Source organism: Rhipicephalus microplus, chromosome 1 (assembly GCF_043290135.1).
Source record: "Rhipicephalus microplus isolate Deutch F79 chromosome 1, USDA_Rmic, whole genome shotgun sequence".
Taxonomy (NCBI): Eukaryota; Metazoa; Arthropoda; class Arachnida; order Ixodida; family Ixodidae; genus Rhipicephalus; species Rhipicephalus microplus.
The window spans coordinates 281,788,734-281,810,697 of record NC_134700.1 but is presented as its reverse complement, the minus strand read 5'-3'; the positions used below and the strand labels follow the sequence as shown (position 1 = coordinate 281,810,697).

Here is a 21,964-nt window from a genome sequence, read left to right as displayed (position 1 = left end):
AACCCATTTTCCAGTGTTTACATTTTTTTTCCTTTCATATGTTCTCCCACTTTCGCTTCTTTCTGGTTTCTCAACATCATGGCACTGTGCTGTCGGCAAATATCCAAGACACTATACACCAAGTGCATGTCCATTTTATCAGCAACTGTGAACTAGAGACCAAATTCGCAGCAATTTTCTCTTGGGCCCATCTTAGCACCCCAGTCAATCAAACCCACATGTTTAATCCTGAACGCAACTCTGAACACCAATAACAAAAATAGAGAATCAAGCTTTGCTCTCAAGAACCTAAGCATATGCTGGGCTACGCAAATGTTCATAGGAGCAATTTTTCTCAATATGCACATTTTCTGCAGTGATGCCTTCCAACTTTCCTAGACAGGGTAGTGTGTGCAACCAACTTGTACTGCAAGAAGTTGCTCTAATGATGGGCAAACAAATATTAATCATCATTGCTATCAACCTATTTTATGTCCACTGCAAGAGTGAACAGGAACATGAGACTAGGAGGTGTGCACATTGCATTTTTCCTTCATTCGCATCAGTTTGTGCCATGTTCATTCTGCACAGACATTGCGAGAAGGCTTGCAATGCTTGTAAAAACAAGAAGAGCTCCTCTGGCCGCATTTTCTTTTATTTATAGTACAGATGTGGAAGGGGCTTAGTCCCTCTGCATCAGCTTCTGGCGTGCCATCTTCTTCTTGGACTGCTTCTTCTTGGGCGCATCTTCTTCAGCAGATGGTGCAGAAACAACCTGCTCCTTCTCACTCAGGATGACCTCAATGTGACAAGGACTGCTCATGTAGGCTGCAAACAAAACACATGCACCATTGAGAGATCATTGTGCACAAAATTACAGGTTACAACCTAATCTGATTATGAGTCATGTTGCAGTCGTGCATGTAGGTCTATTAATGAAGTAACTGGACCATGTGCTCAACGTCACTAGTTATCGCCAGTTAACAGCCAGCCCAGCAACAAAAAGAAGTATCTTATTTGAATAGAAATTCATGAAAAAACTTTGTATGTTGTATCACCTGGTTTTTCTGACGACGTACATGTATTAATGTGCGAGTCCATGTGAATAAAAAAAGTTTTAGAACCCGGCGCCCGTTCTTCTGTTTCTCTTCATTATGTGTCCAGTGTTTTTCGCGCTGTTCAAAACGATGAGCCAGTAAACAACCTCGCGGTCTAAAATTTTTAATGGAGAAATAACTGCACACTTGTAAATTGTGAGAATGCTGCCGCAAGCGCTTTGTCAATGAGTTCTATAAAGAAGTTACAGGGTTGAGAACAACCGGCTTTGGGTGGTTTCGGTTTCTTGCTCGCCCTTCCCACCCTCTTCTCGGAGCAGATGCCTACCCCTCTTTGCTCGCTGAAGAAACTAAGAAAGCAGGAGGGGTGGGGTGGGGGGGCATTACAGGGAACATTTATTTAGGGGGCAATCACAAGTGTGCGTGCTACTTTGGCAGGCATTAAAAATGGCTAGTATACCCTTCTACCTTGCATTCTCAACGCGAACAGACTGTAAGACGGCCCCACCACTGTCGTGCCATTCTGGAGGTCCATTCGTACATGCCGTACAGACAGAATCACATTGACCTACAGCAGTGAAGCATGTGCCTCTCGACACTGTTGTTGGCCACGGCTTTTATATCCGATGTTAGCGACAAGCTTTCGTTCATGCACAAGGGCCTAACACGCATGACCACGTTTGGTATAGAAAACAGCAGTGGGAGTGGCTGGCTGGGCGCTCTAAACAAGTCTGATTTCATCTGTACGCGTATTCGCGTGCAAAAGGTGTTCCGGGTGTCTGTAGTCATCCAAGTTGCTGTAGGGATATCGAAAATCGCACGCGCAGCAAGTTTTTGTGAGTGCAGTGTGCGGACCTTCGAAATGGCAAACCCGCCACTAGTGCTTTTACGGATGACGTCAAGCCCTATTATTCGGTATAACAATACAATTTGTTGGTATCGCATTCACTGCCAAGAGCTTAAGTGAAACTAACAAATTGTATTTTTTTGGACCCAATATCCCCTAACTCAACAGAACGGTGGCTAAAGGGCCAATGACTATCGTATAAACCGGACTATAGGTCGACCCCCCCCAAGTTCTGATTACTGAAAAAAATAAAGGAAAACAACGCAAGACTGCCGAACCATATTTATTTGCGAATTGGGCGCACCGCACCCCGATTCTCGGAGCTCCCCTCAACCACCATCGCAGCTCCTCCTATTCGTCCGACGAAGCACCACTATCTTTTGAAGACAAGTTTGTTGTTGGCCGCCTCCCACAGTGCATCTTCTGAGCCATCCAGCGAGTTGCTGATGTAACATTTCTTGAAAGCATTTTCCACTATGGAATCTGGCAAAAAACGCCAGGCGGAAAACACCCAGCCACAAACAGTCGCAAGCGGAGGCCTCTGTAGGCAGCCCGTCGATGTCTTTGGGTTGTCGCCGGACATCCACTCTTGGTACTCCAGCCGCACTCTGTCCTTGAACGGCTCGTTTAGCACAACGTCGAGCGGCTGGAGGGTGGACGTGATATCACCTGGTATCACGGAGAAGTTCATTTTCCAGTCGCCGAGTGCGCGTTTGACAGCGTCGGTTAAGTGAGCACGAAACGCATCCAACACTAGCATGCTGCGAAGACGCAACAGTGCACCTGGCCGACGGTTCCACACTACTCTTATCCATTCGAGCATCATGGCCTCGTCCATGTATCCCTTTTTGTTGACTCGAACGACAACACCGGGCAGGAACACTTCCTTCGGCATTGTCTTGCGTTTGAAAATGGTGAAGGGCGAAAGCTTTCTACCATAAGCCGTGCATGCCAAAATGACGGTGAAGCGAGAGTGCTCGTTGCCAGTGGACAACAGCTTCACATCCTTGTTGGCGCCGCGCTGCGTGATCGAGGTCGACGAAGGCATGTCAAACCACACGGGGCTCTCATCGGCGTTGCCAATCTGCCCCATAATGTAGTTGTTCTGCTCCCGAAGCCAGTTCACGAAGCGCTGAAAGCTTGTCCTCGAACTCCTCCAGCAACTCTTGACAGATGGATGTGCGCCGCCAGAGAGAAAATCCTTTGTGTCGCATAAATCGATGCACCCAAGAGTTTGGTGCACAAAACTCTTCTCTCGTGAGCCCAGCTTCTCGAGCGAGTTCCACGGCTTTCTTGAGAATGGTATCCACTGTCACTGGCAGCAAGCGCGCACGAACTTCCTGCACAAAGTCCGCTAGCTTATCCTCCAGCTGCGGATGAACGGCACTTCGCCCACGAAACGACATTTTTCGAGTATTGCACATCTGCAGCTTCCCTTTCCGAGTCCTCCAATAGCGCACGCTTTTTTCCCGATAGACCAAAGCGGCACTGAACAGCCATATTCCTGTTCGCTTCTGCAAACTCAACAACATCTAGTTTAAACGCAGCTCAGTACTGCCTCCTCGTACCGCTACTTATATTCAGTGAACAAAGAGACCACTAAAAATGCAGCGCAATGTCAAGCGAAGCGAAAACTCAGTACAGATCGGAAGCAAATCACGAACACAAAGAAAACAGACAGACAGAGAGAGAAAAAACAGCATGCGATTGGATTTGGATGCGGATATGGCCGCGTCCGGCTTCTCACACAAACGCAAGCCACATGTTGCCAGGCAGTGGCACCCTTTCGGCTAGACACCGCTATATAAGACGAGGGGCGACTTTAGCTTATTATTTTATTGCAAATATCTCCACTTATAATCCGGTTTATACGGTACTCCAGTTGCCAAAGCTGTTTTCGTGCTGCCTGGACGTGAAGCAGAGGTTAGTAGGAAAAAAGTTTACGAGCAGTCTCATTGTGCCTCAAGTTCATGCGCCAGATAGAAAGAGAGGGAAGCAACGAATAGGGACCGTGAACTCTTTTTTTTTACACCATCAGCTATTGACCCTAAAAAGCAAGAGACGGATGTGTAAAAGGCTTACCCACTTCACAGTGGCCTTCATACAGACACCAATGTAGCCAGCGATTGCCTCAATACTCAGAGCTGGCCATGTTAAAACCGAATTGCGGATGCTCCGACCAGTAGGCATGGTTTTATTTCGTGTTCCCGATGCTCTTCCACACCTATCAGCAAAGCTTGGCTTCGCAATGCCTCTTTTTTTTTTTTTCTCAAGTTATAACACATAAGGAGAGCAACTTCGTGCAAGTGGACCTTTAAACTGCAGTGTAAACTAGCCGTACTTCAACCGCCAACGGTACACGAACTACGTGCTCAACCAGCGCTATTCTGGTCTTGTTGGAAAGGTTGTGTTTCTAGCTTTTATTTTCTCTTCCAGTAGACAACTATGTGCCCTTCGCAAAAGCAAAAAAAGCTAAGTCGGAATTACGCGCAGCACGTGATTCCATTGGCTGCTTGACACATGTCACCCAAATGGAGTTTCCAGATTGGTAAGGAAAACTCCCTGGCAGTGTTTGACGCCATTTTGAAAGGGTATCGCCCTTGTGAAGGTGTCATGACTCCTATACCTAACGTGCTTGTGTGCCTAGCTGTGCCCGGCGGTTCAACAAAAGTTCCGATTGCAGCATCATTTTGGCCGTTCACAAAAGAAAGGCAGAGGCAGAACGCCCAATGGTGCTGCTACTGTGTCTCGGGAGCAAGCGCAGACGGTGTTTGATAACACCGTCTTGATAACGCCGTCGTAACCGAATACTGTTCCTCGTGCGTGCGCGGCATGGACGCTGGCCGCCAATGTATTGAAGATGTTATCGATAGAGGAGTGGGCGAGACGGCTTCCCCGGATAGCGGACGTTTTGTGGTTTATGACTGTGCTGATGCTATCGGCAAGTATGAAGTGCGCGTAGACACGAGCCTTCCTGACAGCGCGTGCGATGTCGACTTCAGTCCAGCGTGCGCGGGTAGATGCTGATATGATCAGTGCCAGTGAAGTTCGTGCCCGCGAGACAACCACGCTTTGAGGGTCTTTCGTCGTGTCGGCAACAGCGCGAGAAATTGAGAGCTTTTCGGAGTCGAGTGGTGCAGCAGCGAGGCAAGATGCCAACAAGGCAAAACTCAGAATTCACACGAAAGCCTCCAATTTACGATTTGGAGTTTGTTATCAAACGAGCAGCATGCTTTTCTGTTTGCTGTGCAAGCTGCTGTTGCAGAAGCAGTGCTGTGCTTTAACACGGGCAATGTCAATGCATCTGCTGCAATTCTAGGGCAGTGGAGATCATGATATTCAGCAGCACATCCCTGAGGTCTAGGGAGAAGGACTGTTGTCAGAGTACAACCTCAAATAAATAGAGAGAAACGTCTCAGTCTGAAAAAGCTGATCAAGAAGAAGCATAAGGATGGGATGCATCCAGATTATGCCCCTTGGGTATTTTCATAAAATTTTATTAGTATTTGTTCCAATAAAGGTGTTTTGAAATGTTTTTCCTCGTTTTCTCAAAACAGCAATTTTGGCACATTAGCCAAGTTGGAGGGAAAATAACTTCTGTTCCATTCGAGCTATCAGCATAATTCTTTTTTTTTTAACAGAAAGAAACGCATGCAGTAAGCAATATGCCTATTTTGAAGGCAATATACACATCAAAATTTTTTAAAATTGGGTCACATGCATGACAGGCGAAGGTGGCTTTTTTTCTGTGAAGATTGATGTCCCCTCGTTGAAATTGGCCAATCAAATTGATTTATAGGATATTGCCCTCTTTAAACATCCTACATTGTTTCTAGACTGTCGCAAATGTTCGGTGCTTCCTGCTTAGATGCTAATTAGGCTACAAACAAAGGACCCAGGTTATACATTGATTGTGGAGTACCCTGCAAACTACTTTACCTATCAAAAAGGTAATTACATTTTAAAAAGCTGCATATCTAAATACATAAACTGTGATAATTTTCTTAAGATCTACACATAAATAAAAAAGTTGCCCATCAAGTGTAGCCTCCCCCCTTAAAGGAGAAGTGTAAACGAGTTCCCGGCATTCACGTGCTGTTCTGTGTCCGCGAAGTACGGAAATTTACATCGAGAAGTCCAGAAGAAGACGTGACAGACATTCTGGATGCACACGTGCATCTATTAGTGAATAATTACTTGCCACGTAACTCTTCATATGAGCTATCTGCAGCGTTCCTCAAATGAATGACCTACGCCAATGTATCGCCGCCAGTTTCACACTACCAATTGGACTGGCATTACGAGCCTCTAGGGAGAGCGCGTTTTGCCGTTAAAGGAGACTTGCACAATAGAAGTTGTGTCAGCACCAAATATAGCATCGTGGATGACTTAGGACGCATGTGCAACCGCTGTTTATTCAGCGGGATAATTCTAGGACCATAATTGTGACTTCCGTGGCCCTGAAATAGGTGCACACGTGACGCACCAGAGTGGCTACAGACGAATTCCACTAAACATACTACACGAAAATGTGGTGGCGCTGTCATCAGGCATTTGGTTTCGCGTGGTAAGCAGAAGCCGCTGCGTCTACTGCAGTTGCTGCTGTGTTTTCGCTGGTGCATGCGCTGTTTGTAGTCGTCCAAAGAAGAGGAAGATAAAGAAAAAAAAAGGGTGTACGGATGAGCTGTCACTGTTATTTGCGAGGGAAGACGAGAAAGATGGGCCAGGTGTCTGTTTTTGTGTAGGCACGGCTCATTAAAGCAGCAGCGAACGAAAAGATGCCCTTAAGGGGAGACGCTCCTCGAAAACTTTTTTTTTACTTCTAGTCATAGACACTTGCAAATTTTGTTATTAATATAGTTTTTCTTAGAGATTTCAAATAATCAATCATTTTTTGTGTACCTGCTATAGTTATTGAGTTGTGCCATGCACAATAGCAAAAAGTTGCATCTTTTGCGGGTACTCTTTCATGTACTTAACTTTCAGTAAAAGCATTGTCTCTGATTTTATTTGACTCTTGGTAAATTGTGAAATGCAAATATCTATCCAGATACGTCACAGAAATATTGGAACCAAGGAAAAAAAATCGGATTGAATGACTATTTTCAATCTCCCTTGAAACAATAACCTAATATTTTCACAACTAATTCTGGTAGGCATTGCAATTTCAAGTGGATATTTGCATTCTGCATGTGTTGAATATGCGTGCCAAGTTTCGTTATTATACAATAAATAAGTATAAGTGTCTAAAAGGCTGCCCGGAAAATGTGAAATTGTCAAAAAAAATTAAAATGAGAAAAACAAGTTTGAAAAGTTGGCATTTATTAGGAAACTTTTTTTTTGCATCAAATTGGGGCACAATGAAAAGCATCTTGCACTGAATGCTCGGAAGAACGAGAATTGCACAGAATTGTGAAAGTTGGTCATGGCCTGCGCCTATAGCGCGTGCTGCCAGAACTGCCTTCAACATTTACAGCAAAGCTATCACGCGAGCTGCCCTGTCAAAACGAGCGCTCGTCCCTTGGTCCCTGGCCGAAGTAGTACGTCTCGACGCGTGCGTGAATGAAAGTGTAGATTCAGGGCAATCGGTATTTTCACAGCACAGTTTGAGGAATGCCCAGTTTGAGGAATGCCGAAAGCCCTTTGCGCTTTTCAGCTACCTCGGGCGCAGAGTTCCCGTTCGCAGCAGGTTGGGCATTGGGCACCCGCCACATCGGTCAGCGCATCGATTTCGCAAAGCAGTGTGTTGGCAGTAGCAGCACCTACTGGTTTACGTTCACTCTCAAAGAATCCGCTCTTCATTTGGGATGCACTGACGAATTCCACGGCAGCGGCTATTTCACAACCATTGTCGTCGCGGGTGTCGGTGTCAGTTAGGCCAATCCGAAGTCAGGGCTGTTGGTCGGCAGTGACATCGGCGTTCGCTGTCGCTTTGGGAAGCGTCCGACGCAGTTTCCCTCGATACTTGGGGCGAGTTCTGAACTTTCGATTATCTAGACTGTGCTTCTCGGTGCTTGTGATGATGCAAAACTGCGGAGAAACACCGAACAACTCGATTGCCACGTCCGAGGCATCGCTCTTTTGCCGGAAGGATAGGAGGGGGAGGAGGAGCGCACTGCCGACCAATGGTGGCATCGCGCTGCTTGCCGCGATATTCAAAACGTGTAACGTATCCGTTGTTTTCCTTGTTTTTGGTACATTCTTTGTGATGATACGAGACTGGCTACTAGTGGATTGTGAAGGGGAAGGTCTTCGCAGCATGCGTGCACGATTGCAAATGGCGGCCAACACGTCCTTTTCGCGACAGGAAAACGCAAGCTATGCCATTTTTTGGCGACTTTCGCGCATTTCCGATGTCACCGCTCCCTACTTGGAAGCATTTTTAGATTATTTCTCGTGAGAATTTCAGCTTGATATTTTCAGAAGTAAAAGATTATAGTCCAAGGATGCCAATACAACCGAAATTTTTTTTGGAAAACTGCGACTTTTCGACCCGCGTCCCCCCTTAACTATGTTTTCTTTTTAATATATGCAGCTGCAATGACACACCTGACACAAGTGGGCAGGAATGTTCTGGCTGTGGTGCACTGTCAACATTTTAACGTCTGTGAGAATTCACAGAAAAACTCTGGAAACTTGCACAGCGTTTACAGTCCGTACGCATTTCGCAGCATTAACTTGAGCACCCGAATTGAGTCGCGGACTTTACAGGTACGCAACCGTATTACAGTCCGTACGCATTTCGCAGCATTAACTTGAGCACCCGAATTGAGTCGCGGACTTTACAGGTACGCAACCGTATTGTCCACAGCATGTTGAAGCATTATCGCAAGCGTATTGCTGATGAAGGTGTCGCCGAGATCGCCCTTGTCATTTGCATGAATAACTTCTCTGACAAATTTGTTACATGGAAGGATTTACCGTAATAATTCGTGGCTATGTATTTTTACACCCCTAATTTGCATATTATACCCTAGAGCCTCTTGCTGAACTGGGTCCGTCCTTGCAATAGTACAAATTAAAATGTGCACGCGTGACATAGGCTGCAGCGACGGCGATGACATTTCCCAAATGAGCTACATTTCCGCTGTTAAGATACCTCATGTGTGTTGATTAGGCTCTCAAAGCTACAGCTACAACACATCAACATAGCTCTTATGTTCATTTCAGAACCCATCTACAGCCACTGCAACTTCCATCTGTTGTTGCGGCCACCGCTTCTTAAAGATACGAGAGGCGCCTCGACGTGCTGTTCTCGAAGTTAGCTTGTGCACCTGCTGCGCTAGTTGTTACGTGATCATAGAGGGCGGTGCCACGCACACTCTTAGCTAGGACAACTGCGCTGGAGCCAATGCGCTGTGACATCACTCGGTGCCTACTGTTGTTTACAGACATGGAGTAAGTCCATACACAGTGCTCAGGTGACGTCACTTGCGCCGTTGTCGCCTTCTCCCGCCATGCCCAGGTACCTTAGCCACTCCGGCTGCTCGCCACGACCTATTAGGGCACATTACAGTCAATCCTGGATATATCAAACTTGGATATATAGAATTATTGGATATATCGAACAGCTGAAAAATACCCTTAAATTTCCCATGAAAAAGTATGAGACCGGTGCACCCATACATCGAACTCCTGCACAGCTGGACATCCGTTATATCGACCGCTGCACCGCACTGAAGCTCAGAAAGTGAATTTTTCCTAGCAAATATTGATCCATTTTAGGCCACGTTCTAACGAGTTCCAATCCTTTTTCGCGCGCAGGCAACGAAAAAACAGTGTCATTTCATCGTGCAGATCTGGTTTGTTACGCAGCACTTGCGTGTAGATCGGTATGCTTGATGCGCGATCTGTTGAACTAAACTGTGACCCGCACGTAGCGATAAAAATTATGACTGGCGCTTGAAGCGACATCAAGTAAAACACTGTTGTAAACGTTCCTTGCGGGCTAGGTAACGACTTCGGGTGTGTCATGGCCGCTGACAGAGGCCTACAATGCCTCAGCGAATTCTGCGACTTATCGGTGTTTCCGGGCACAATCTCAGACAGTAGCGACTTCATCGGTACAGATGACGTTTCTGACTGCATGGATGGTGAGATTTTGGCCGCCGTTGGCGCAGAAGTGTAGTCGTGCGGTTATGAATGTGCCAACACCTTCGCTTCCGCCGCTAAACAAGCTTTTGCCGCACTACAAAGCTTGCATCGGTGTTCTGCGTCAATCAACGTTGTGTCCGAAGGAGCTAAGTTCGCTTATTTGAAGAGCTTCAAAGATATTAAGGATGACTGGAACTTTACAGTGTGCAAGAAGCAAGACAAGTTTACGGACTAAATAAAGTGGGGTAACCTGCAGCTCGCACCTTGTTTTTGAGCAAATCGTTGTTAGCCCTTGTAACAATTTGTTGGAATATGCCATTGTTGGAATATGCTGACGTTGTATGGGATCCTCACGCACAAACAGAAATATACTTACTAGAACGAGTCCAAAATAAATCCCTTTGGTTTATTTACCACGCGTACAGTAGACACTGTTCAGTCACTGAACTCCGTAATAGATCCGCTCTTCCCACATTGGAGTCCCGTAGAAAGCTACATCGCTTAAAATTCCTTTATAACATAGTCAACGGACACTCAGGATTCGCCTTTAACACTTATATGCAGTACAATACATCGCAAAAAACTCGGAACAAGCATGATAACACCATAGTGGTGCCGCTTACAAAAACAAATTCTCGGCGATATTCATTCTTTCCACGAACAATTTCCGACTGGAATGAACTACCTCATGACGTCACCAGCATCGCAGCGCCCGACACATTCTTATCAGCTGCCACTGCCTGTTTGTAGTAAAAGCTGTATGGTCGTATGTGCAGATTTCAATTCTTCTAATGATGTTTTTTCACTTCGTGTTAGGAACAAAAATTTGGATTGTATTTTCGATACCGCTCTTGTGTTGCTCCTGTAACCCGAGTATTCATGTTCCACGCAAACCTGTTATGTGGTGATTTCATTTCTGCGCCGTGAAGTGTAGTGTTATATGTGGCTGCAAGTATGAAAGTTTGTATCACTCCTGCCTTGGCCACCAAGAGGTGGCTGGCAGTATGCAATAAATAAATAAAATAAATTTCTGAAGCCTGAAATTCTTCAATTTATGCCTTAAATATGCATATTTTGTATTTCGAATTGTCGATATATCTAACTATTTTGCAATCCCTCTTGAGTTCGATATATCCGGGATCGAATGCATCTAGCTTTCACTACAATTTGCATGGCCCAAGAACAAGTGAAAGCCCAAAATCTCTTTCGCCACAATTTTAAGAGTGGGTGAGCGAAGTCAAGCAGCTCCCATCGAAAACGAGTTATCGTGCAGAGCTAGGCAAGCTTACAAGATATAATAATATTTTATTACAATCGATGACTGATAATTTAGACTCCACGGGGAACGTATAAAAGTTCAAATTATTGAATGCCCCCCCCCCCCCCCCCCCAAACTTATTGAGCCTCAGTGTCTCGTTGGCCAGAAAAAGCCATCAATGCGTTGCTGCACGCACTTACGCTTACATGCAATCAAGTCCGTCTGTATTTCCGCCAGTGTGGCATGCTCGCTGTAGGACCACATGTAGGACGATGATAGAATTGTGAGGGTTCGAGGCAGGTCCGAATATGACGGCTCCGGATCACACGGTACGTCATCATCAAAGTCAGAATCACTGTTAAAATGTTTGCAGAATCAGCTCAATTATGTCGTCGTCGTTCAATTCAGCACACGACGACACAGCACTGACGACGTTTGGGAAGTCTTCAAACATCAGAAATCGGCACACCGGAGCCTGGTCGGTCGTCAATAACGTCCACACTTGAGCTCGTAGCGCTGGGCCGCAGGTCCGGCTTTTCAGTGGCAGTGTCGGGTTCTTGAACTCAGGCAAATTCCACTTGCGGGTGACCACTGCGCACTTGCAGAATGATGGTAGCTTTCCTTGCCATGGTTAGCGTTGCGTTTTATGTCTGCCACATTTCATTGGCTACAGCACGGCCTTCTGTGCTGGCTGTGAAAGCACCATTAGTGCCATTTCACACAAATCTTTTGGGACAGCAGAGCGCAAAATAAAGCAGGTCTCAACACAAAACTGAAATGCGCAAAATTCAGCAAAACGCAGTATCGCAGACACATACGACCAAACGGCGGCGACAGCAGTAAAGTGCCATAACAGCGCGGAGATACTGGAAACGGAACATAGAATGTTCGCGATGTCGATATGACCTCCCAGAGTTGAGCAGTGCCTCCAAGACTGGCATCTCCTATTTTTAAAGCTATGAGGCAATTGAACTAAGGCCTCGCAGATCACCAGCGTGCTCTCGCTTTTCATCTCTGAGGCCATACTTCAAATGGTATAGGTATCGCAGGAGATAATGGCTGCAGATTCAGTGTGCACTCCTCGGACATAGTCCAGATGATCAAATGCAAATTTGGCAGCTGTCGGAAATATCGGTGGTCTTAACACGTTAGTTCCAAGAGGCAATCGGCGGTGCCGCGGGGCTCTTCGAATCATTGGTGTCCGATTTATCGGTCAGCGACTGTATATTGCTATGGCCCACGGCAACAAAGTAGCTCATGCAGGGTGGGTCCTTAAGGGGAGACACGGGTCTTTTAGAGCAAAAAATTGCCAAAAAATCAATTTTTCAAAATATTTTTTTTTGAAATCTCGACGTCCAAAAGAATATTGCCGGAATATTAACGCGTTCCGATTAGTATTTATTTTGTTATTGCGTTCTAAGGAGACTTTCATGATCACTCTCGCTCGAAAACGCGCCCCCAAAATGGGCAATTTCAATGCCGTCGTCTGCGAAAACCGTTAGCCGCAGCACGGCCATTTTGGAATCATTTGAAAGCTAAATTCTTCAGCAATCCGGTTTTAGCGAGAAAACAACTCTAAGTCTGGCGACTATGGAGCTACACGCCACCGAAAAGGAGGGAACACTTGCACGGCATTGGCGCGTTTATACCACGTGGGGCAAATCCTGCTCTACGATTGGACGACCAAAAATTTCGTCTGCCCGACTGTGTGCAACAATGCGCGACTCCTTGTCACAAATTGTTCGGACGCGACGATGGCTGGCGGGCGACGCAAATTCGCGACAGCTCATGCCTACGGCAAAAAACGCAAGCGTCGGTCTCGGATACCTGAAGCAGCGTCGGGTGAATCGACGGCGACGAGCTCCGCGACATGCGCCAGCGAGTGTACGATATCTACCGAAGCTGCAGCCGCGCAAGCGATGCCTGTGGCCGACGACACGAGGACAACGCGTGTCGATACGCATTTTGTGACAGAAGCGGAAAAAGTGGCAATTGAGCATCGCACGGAAGAGCAACGACAGAAGCTGTCTTCGTTATCAGCTACCCGCCGAAAGCGGTCGCTTATCGGAGATTATCCGGCACCGAGTTTACGCTGCTAAGCCTACCGCTGCTGAACCAACTGCTTCGGTGCGCGAAATGCGAATTCTGCTCTGGCCCATTGAACGTTTCACGGGGCGACCGTGAGTACGGATTGGCAGTTAGAATAGTGGTGAACTGTGCCGTCTGCGGAGATGTCAGCGCCGGATGGAGCTCGCCGAGAGCAGGGGGGAATGCGACCTGCAACCCTTTCGAAGTGAATGTGCTTGCGGCTCGTGCAGTTATGAGCACGGGCAATGGGCAGACCGTGCTAAACGACATTTTTTCGGCCCTGAATGTGTCTCGTCGTGGAATGCACAACAAAACGTACCAAGACTACGTCAAAACCAAGATGAACCCTGCCGCGATGAACGCATCCGCGGTTATTATGAGCGAGTGCGCAACAGCTGTGAAGGCCATCTATTCTGAACTGAATTTCGGGAACCCCGGCAATATCGCAGTTTCCTATGACGGGACTTGGCTCACTCGTGGCCACTTGTCACACATTTGTGTGGGAACTGTAATAGAACTGTTTTCGGGCTATGTGTTGGACTTTAAAGTTCTCTCGAACTTCTGTTTGGGTTGCGAGATTGGCCCCAAGGACGACGACCCTCGATGCAGTGAGTGGCGAGCTCGGCACAAGTGCCAAAAAAACTCTTCGAGCAAGCCTGGCCAGATGGAGGTGGAGGCTGCCAAAATTCTGTTTCGCCGGTCCCTCGAAAAGCATGGATTCCGCTACACAACGATAGCCGCACTTTCAACAGCCTTCAGGAGGAGCAAGTTTATGGCTTCGTGGCTATCGAAAAGGAGGATTGCGTAAATCATATACATAAAAGGATGGGTGCTGCACTGAGACACCTCCTGCAGAAGAGCAAGGGGGAAGGTCGGCCAAGCCTAAGTGGCAAAGGAAAGCTCACTGCTGAGCTTGTAACGAAGCTTACAAATTATTATGGTTGGGCACTCAAGGCACACCAGGGAAACATCGATGAGATGGAGAATGCTGTCCTTGCCACTTACTATCATGTGACTTCTACTGATGCAAAGCCACAACATTCACGGTGCCCAAAGGGAGAAGACTCATGGTGTGCCCACAACAAGGCAGTGGCAAGGCAGCAGGCTCCTCCTAAGCATCGGTACAACCTCCCGGAATATGTTGCAGAAGCGCTCCTTCCAGTGTACACTCGCCTCTCAGATCGAAAGCTGTTGGAGCGCTGCCAAAGAGGCAAAACTCAAAACTCGAATGAGAGCCTCCATTCAGTGATCTGGTCGCTTGTACCGAAAACCAAGCACGCCTCGCTCTTCACAGTCGAAACTGCTGTTGCGGAAGCGGTTGCTCGGTTCAATGCTGGAAAGAAACGTGCTTCTGAGGCCATTTTGAAGGAGCTGCATTTGAACCAAGGCAACACAGATGTTGAAAGATGTCTGGAAAAGGACCAGCAGCGGCTAGCGGCATGTGACAAAAAGCATACCAGAGCAGAAGACTTCAAGAATGCCATGAAGAAGAGGCGTGTGAAAGAGAGTGATGGTGATTATGAGCCTGGTGGCTTCTAGAGCAAAAAGGGCTCCCATCTGTTGCTTTTTTGGCAAGAATTAAACCTATATATAGTCTTCAAACTTCTTTTTGTGTTTTCTCAAAATCAGTTTTTTGCCTATGTGCTATACTGTTGCCCACAGTATCTTTTGATCTAGTGATCAGATTTCAACGATTCTTGTTGCAATTGACAGCTTACGAGTTCCTATACACAATAAGACTACTAAAATTTATATTTAGTCAAGAGAAAATTTTTTATGCGCTGATAAATCTCATGAAAATTCCCATGTTCCCAACCATTATATTACATATGGCAATAACTTTTATAAAAATAGAGCTAAAATTACAGTGATAGTATAGTTGTGATCCTTGATTATTCTAGACTATGTCCATATAAAGTGTTCAAGGATATTTAATTATTAAATTGCAGAATAATTGGGCAATCCAACTATTCATTATTTATTCAATATCTCTAAAACTACTTGAGATAAAAGAAAACGGATTGCATATATCTTCACAGCAGGTTAAAAGATACGTTGCCTGAAAATTTCATTTGAATACGATAATAAACAGAAAATTTTTTTAGAACACCAGGGTCTCCCCTTAAGTGTTTTAGACAGTGCTGATGTCGAGACTTTTTGATTGGAACTTGTGGAAACCGCAGAGGAAAAAGTCGTGCGAGGTAGCCTTCGTGTGGTGCATACCGAGGTAATGCCGGTCACTTTTTTTTTTTCATGCATGTTTTGACACTTTTTTGTATTTTACTTCTGCTGTGCACTAATGTACAGTGGAGTCCCTGAATATGATGGGACATTTCTTGGAAATCAATCGACCAATATTTAAAGAGAACCTGACTCCTCAACTCAAACAGATCGGAATGTTAACCTACTGGGGAGTTATTTGTACTTTACTTCAAACCTGAAGTGAAAGAAGATTGTTTCACATCCGTTTTCACAGTTTGTTTCAATGCAGTTCCCGAATTCCCGCAATCGTCATAACGATTTCAACAACCTACTTGATACGCTGATTGTGTACGCAGGTGTCGCTGACAAGTTTGTATGAAGAATAATGACGCTATGCTATCTCTGTTTGCAGGTACGTGCTTAAAAATGACATCTGAAGACGCAAATATCATCGAGGTTCTTCAAGTCATTTTTGTAATCTGCACCAGCCAAACACACTGGTACTTTTCAGCAAATTCATGTGTTCTAAACTTTAGGTAATAACTTTCGGCCAAGAGAACAAACACCCCAACGCTTTGCTTTCTCTTTATTGTTGATTGATATGTGGGGTTTAACGTCCCAAAACCACCATGATTATAAGAGACGTCGTAGCGGAGGGCTCCGGAAATTTCAACCACCTGTGGTTCTTTAAAGGGCCACTCACCAGATTTCACAATTTTGAGCTGACAAGCGCAATGCGTAGACGAGGCGTTCATGATCACGTCTGCCAAAATTTGCAATGCTACGCACCGCAGAAATGAGTCAAATGTCAAGATGAACGCTGCTCCCCCTCCCCATCTGCCGGCGCACGCCAAGAGAATAAGGGCATGACGTGGGCGTAGGAATGGCCCTGTACACGACAATGCAATGACGTTGGTCCTCTACGTAGACGACTCTGCTCTGACGTTGTCAACAGTATACCACGCGACATGGCAAAAATTATTTAACACAACATGCATAGTTTATGTATTTGTTGCTTTAAGAGATTAATAAAACTTGAAATAAATAATGAGACGCAATAAAAAATTGTGCGCGTTTTTCTTTCATTTCCCCCTGTGAAATGTTACGAGATGCGGGGCTAATGTGCCAGCGTTTCGCATGCGTTCGTGTCCCCGCGGTCAACGCATTGAGCAGATGACCGCCGTGGAACGCTCCTACGCGTTCGTGCACTCATTGTGCTCATCTATTCTACCGCGTCTAAGCCAGCGTTTCCAAACCATTCCGCAGAAACAGGCAGAAGACCACAAAATAACACTGGTCAACAAAGCAACTCTGCTCACGTGCTCGGGCGTTGGACTTGTTTGGGCACGTCACATCGTGGTCAGATGCTGGAGAGGGTGGGGAAGAGATTTGGCTTACGAAGGCTACGCGGAGGAGCGGCAAGGGTTTCGAGCTCGCCTCCTCTCATCCTCGTTTCGCGCCGCTTCAAAAAACCTGTTTTCTCTGCTCGTGATGAACTGATTAAAAAAATTCTTGTGGCAAAATGTTCCTCATCGGACACCCAACAACTTCCACTGTCTAACTAAAATTTGGTATGGAGCCTGGTGAGTGGCCCTTTAACGTGCACCCAAATCTGAGCACACGGGCCTACAACATTTTCGCCTCCATCGGAAATGCAGCCGAGTACCTTAGCCATTAGACCACCGCGGCGGGGCGTCCCTCTTCATGGACTACTAAATCAACTTGCCTCAAAAGCAGCTGATAGTTGCTCAAAGTTGCATCGTGAGGCAAAACTGAATGAGTGCAAACACACACAGCACAAACAACACGGCAGTGGTCGGCGACGGAGTCTGAAGATATCCGGGCATGTTGTTGGTGCATTCCAGAAGTGACGAAGGGGCGCTGCATGACGCACGTGCAGACTATATATTGCCGGTAACAGACACTCCCAAATCCAGCTTTGGGGCAATTTCTATTGATATTATCAGGATTGCGCTGTAAATCTGACTTGGCACAGTTGTTCAGGTATTGCAGTTTTCCTGGTCCTATGAAATCTAAATTAAAAAGCTTTTACTGTATGGATTTTCTTTGTGCTCGATTGATGCCTGTGCATATCGTGGTGACATTTTTATCTGGCTGCACCGCAGTTTCTCAATACACTTCCTCTAGCAAAACCACTGATACGGGTAAAAGATGGCTGTTCTTACGGTTGATACGTCCATGGGCACGGTAGGTGCGCCTGCGCATTTTGGGAGCCCTGTTGACCTGGATGTGGTCGATCACGAGACGGTCAACGTCGAGTCCCTTGTAGTCAGCATTGCTCTCAGCGTTACGAAGCAGCTGCCACAGAAACTCAGCGCTCTTCTTTGGCCAGCGGCCCTGAGTGCAGCCAAAAGCCTTAGCCTGCAATTGTCAAACATAAGTTACGTTAGAGACGCACAGCACACTACCTCAGTTACCTGAGCAATTCGAGAACTTTGAAGCGCGCTTATGATGACTCTAAAAAAAGCTGATGATGTGTTCGCAAGTGATTACAAGCATGGCGGAATGAGCAGCCATTACGAATCGCTTGTACCGCCACGTGTTAAGCAAACAGAGTGTGAAATAGTCTGGTGCTTTCACAGTGATCCATACACACGATTTATGTTTGAAATGTTGCTCATCATATGGTAAATAAAACGTGCATTAGATGCTCGCAAGAGCTACTGATGCGATATGAAATAAAAAAAATGGCATGAAGGAAAGACTGAAGCTTGTCATGAAAGAATACATAAACAGAGGTTGTGGCTCGAGCACACAACTAGCGTTTGCTAATTTTTTCAAGATGTGACATGAAGCAACATCCGAACCCAATACCGTCAACAAAAGTAGCATACGGCGAAATAAAATACACATTCATGGCATGTGTGCATTTATCACAAAATAGCAGTGTCACAAAAAAAAAAAAAAAAAAAAATGTCATTCAAAGTGCGAAATGATCAGTAACGATGAAAAAAAAAAGGACAGCTGAAGCCAGACATTGAACGTCCATGTTGCCAAAAATTTTAACCATCTCTAAGTAAATGAAACTACTGCACATGACATCGGATATCATGAGCAGCTCTGTAGGCTTCAAAGAGGTACTAACACCAATTTTCGGTAGAGAGTGTACCCGCCATACAAATCTTGCGAATGTAGAGATGGCCCTCCGTAGGTCTGAAGCTCAGCAAATGCTGATAAGACATTTCATTTTGATATTAGTCATTTTTTCCGTGGCCCACCTTGCCACATCGGCACTAGCTTGACTTCAGGCATGTAGTGGTGGCGTTAAAAGCCCAAAATTCCGAAATGGCCACTTCCGTCTACCCTACGGAGCAGAGATGCTTCATTAACACAAGATCTTGAGCAAGCACATGATGAGAAGCTCATACTGTGTTGCGACACCAGGGTGCAGTAGTAACCTAAACTAGTTTTTTAGAAAATTACTTTCTTACGTTGCACTCACAATTAGCAGTACATTCTCTAGGCTCTTGACGACTTGGCCTTTCATTCGATGCAGAAAAACAACAAATTAAAACTTTCTTGTCTGGACCTTTTTAAGCAAGCCACACTGAATAAAGGACAGGTACACAGGAGCTCACAGCATGCAGACGACTGGTACAGTGCACTGTCAGTGCCTGCTCGAACACTAAACATTCGCAGTGGAGTAGGACACGAAAACTCCACTAAAGCAAGTACCCAAGTTTAACTTGTGGAACTGTTACAATTCGGCCTGTGCCACATTGAAATGCGAGATTAAGTCTCACGTATCACCATTTTTTTTTTTTTTTGCGAAACTAGCTTCACTGCCACGCAAAAAGCTACGTGTATATGGGAGGCGGTCCCGTACCTGGGTTGGCGAAGCGCACATGATGATGATGATGAACCTTCAGCTTTGCTGGCACTCGCCCACAAAGGGGGATCGGCTAAGAACCGGGCGGCAGGATCATCAAGTGTGCTAAGTCAGGCATTCAGGTAGTCTCGTAGCCGTAAGTAATAACAATAGGCTAACAGGGTAATCTCCTTGTTGCCCTTATGTACTCGCACACAGCAGAGAAAACCTCCCTGTGGCTATAACCTAATGTAATCCCTCCGAAGGATAAAATTAGTTCCACGTTTATTTTTAAACCTAGCTTCTCAATTGGTTCGACCAGGTATCTTTTCCTTTGATAAGCATAACGTGCTCTAGAGGGTAAAGCCACCTTCCACATGACACGTTCAACAACGAAACACTGCTATGCGTGCCTCAGTTTTCGCGAGTGCATTCGCTGGGATGCAATCTCCTGTTAAAAGAAGTACGAAAGCGGGCCAACGGGTGGCCATTTACCTGGGCTTTGCGACCAACGCCACCGTTGAACCTACGGAAAGGCACGATCTCTTTCTTCGCAATGACGTTCTTCAGGTAGCGCTGGGCCCTGCGCAGCGGCATGTGCTTGATGGCCTGTGCAGTCTCCCGTGTGTTCTGCAAGACACACAATCCATTCGTCAGTTCATACGTTTCGAGCTGGACGGATGGATACAACTCTATTTCCGTTTCGAGGTGAAAAGGCATGCAAGTGACTGTTGTCATGAACTATCGATGCAGCACAATGATACTACTGCCCAGAAAAGCAACGAACCTTGAAGTGCACCCGGAGGTTGGAGCCCCGTGCCTTGCACGCTGCAACGAAAACATACGATGACAATCGTACAACGCGCAAAACCCGACTGTGAAGATTAAATTAGGCGCATGCAGAGGGTAAAAAGTGGGCGACAGCCACTGCCTGGCTTTACACATACACTTGGTTGCATTATCCGGATCGACCGAGTACCTCCCCATCACGACCTGCAAGCGAAAGCGAAGAAATATAGATGTTCGATAAATCTGACTACGAAGTTATTCATCTCTAAGAAGGTTCAATCTTAACGGATGGCCGAAAGCACCAGACATGCCCGGCGTATAGCAACCAATATATAATGTGCAGAACATGCGGCGCCGATGCGTCGTAATGAATAAATACGAACAGCAGACAAAATGCAAGCGATTAAACATATAGACGTAAGCCAAAAAACTGAAATGTAATGATTATTTACCTTAGATGAGCCGCGATTGTAAAATTCCCAAGCCAAAGCCTCTCGGCTTCCACAAGAAAAGGACGGAAGCAAAACTTGCAAATTTGACGTCACATCCGACTAAGGTGGCCAGCATTGTTCTTCATGTACGCCAAAAGCAATCACCCAAAAATACAAAGTATACATGTCAGTCTTTACGTTAACCTGGCTTTTCAAATTCAATAAAGTATAAAAATATAGCCTTCCAAACTTTTAGTGTTTATAGCTGGTACTCAGCAGTACTCGGGCATAACGTTTCTGCGAGGTTGTTCCACAACACTCAGAAAGTTTCTCAACACTCAAAACATTTGTTTCACAACCATACACCTATAAACTATTGTTACTAAATATGTTGCTTTTTGTACTATATAAATATTTTTCAAGTGATCAGTGCATTTTAGTGAGTTGCGAAAAATTACATTTCAAGGGAACGTAATTAGCGCACACACAAAGCAAAGCGGTAAGATCACACAAATCGGCGGTTACGTCATTTACATAATCGTGGTTACAATGACATGGTTTAACATGGTTTTCCAAGACGGGCAAGTTACAGAACTTACAGGACATCGGTGTCACGCTGCGTGTCACACCGAAGTTGCCGAAGTAACCGAAGCCTATCCGCATCATAGAGTTAATCCGCATATCCTGTCATGAGCCGCCAGCTGGCCATCGCACCGAAGAAATAGGTTGGGCCATATGCCGAAAGGCCGAAACAGCGGGCCGAAATGAGCTACGCGTTTGAAGTGGCACATAGGTTCCTTGCGCTAGCATGTTAGCTTCCGTTACCATGGCACCGTTACACTTACGTGCGTATTCAACGTCGCGGGAAGTTTTCTTCGCCTGCGCTTGCGGTACCGCTGTGACAAGTGAGAACAGGGAGTGATGATGGTTGTCGTCCATCGGCCTGTTATCTCTTTACCATGGTGTCCCTTCCCAAGCGGTGGTCGCTGTCCAAGCAAAAAAGCCGCCACCGCGGTCCTCGCTATCACCGAGGCCTCCTGAGGTCTAACTCGGAGGGAGACGAACAGCAGGCTTTTATTTTCGCCGACGGGGAAGACGTAGCCTCCGACGAGGTCGGCTCTTGGGACGACGCGACGGAGCTCCGACTTCGTGGAGGCCAGAACGGTTCCAGGGACAACGGTGACAGAAACAGACTCGGGGCTCGAAAGCCGCCGTCTCCGGCGGTGTTCGAGCATCGCATTGTTGAGGGTGAGACGTTGCAAGGCCTCGCACTCCGCTACGGATGCACGGTGAGCACAACTTTTGCTTCAGCATTCGCGTATAAATTGCATCGATATTTTAAGGCTTGGAGGTAAGAGTCGGCTGCTCGTAAATCTTCAACTTGCAAGTTTC

The 21,964-nt window shown here is 46.1% G+C and overlaps 1 protein-coding gene across 2 annotated transcripts; it reads right to left on the bottom strand.

The window, feature by feature from the left end:
- Positions 1–613: 613 nt before the first annotated feature.
- On the bottom strand, positions 614–21,822 carry LOC119188275 (ribosomal protein L17). Of its 2 annotated transcripts, none has more exons than XM_075896074.1 (6): positions 21,418–21,822; positions 20,300–20,345; positions 20,140–20,180; positions 19,848–19,982; positions 17,710–17,905; positions 614–807 (listed from the first exon to the last, which is right to left on the bottom strand). In XM_075896074.1, the coding sequence occupies exons 1-6, from the start codon at positions 21,805–21,807 to the stop codon at positions 662–664; spliced, it is 954 nt and encodes a 317-aa protein (XP_075752189.1). In that variant the 5' UTR covers positions 21,808–21,822; the 3' UTR covers positions 614–661. The 2 variants fall into 2 exon arrangements, with proteins under 2 accessions (XP_075752189.1, XP_037292133.1); XM_037436236.2 differs by lacking the exon at positions 21,418–21,822 and adding an exon at positions 20,594–20,718.
- Between the last annotated feature and the right edge of the window lie 142 nt (positions 21,823–21,964).

Excerpts from the sequence above, each read along its gene's own strand:
- LOC119188275 (XM_075896074.1), bottom strand. The coding sequence starts at position 21,807 with ATGCTCGAACACCGCCGGAGACGGCGGCTTTCGAGCCCCGAGTCTGTT. Across the intron at positions 20,346-21,417 it reads CCGCGACGTTGAATACGCAC|GTCGTGATGGGGAGGTACTC; the intron begins GTAAGTGTAACG and ends TTTCGCTTGCAG. Across the intron at positions 20,181-20,299 it reads TCCGGATAATGCAACCAAGT|CGTGCAAGGCACGGGGCTCC; the intron begins GTATGTGTAAAG and ends TTTTCGTTGCAG.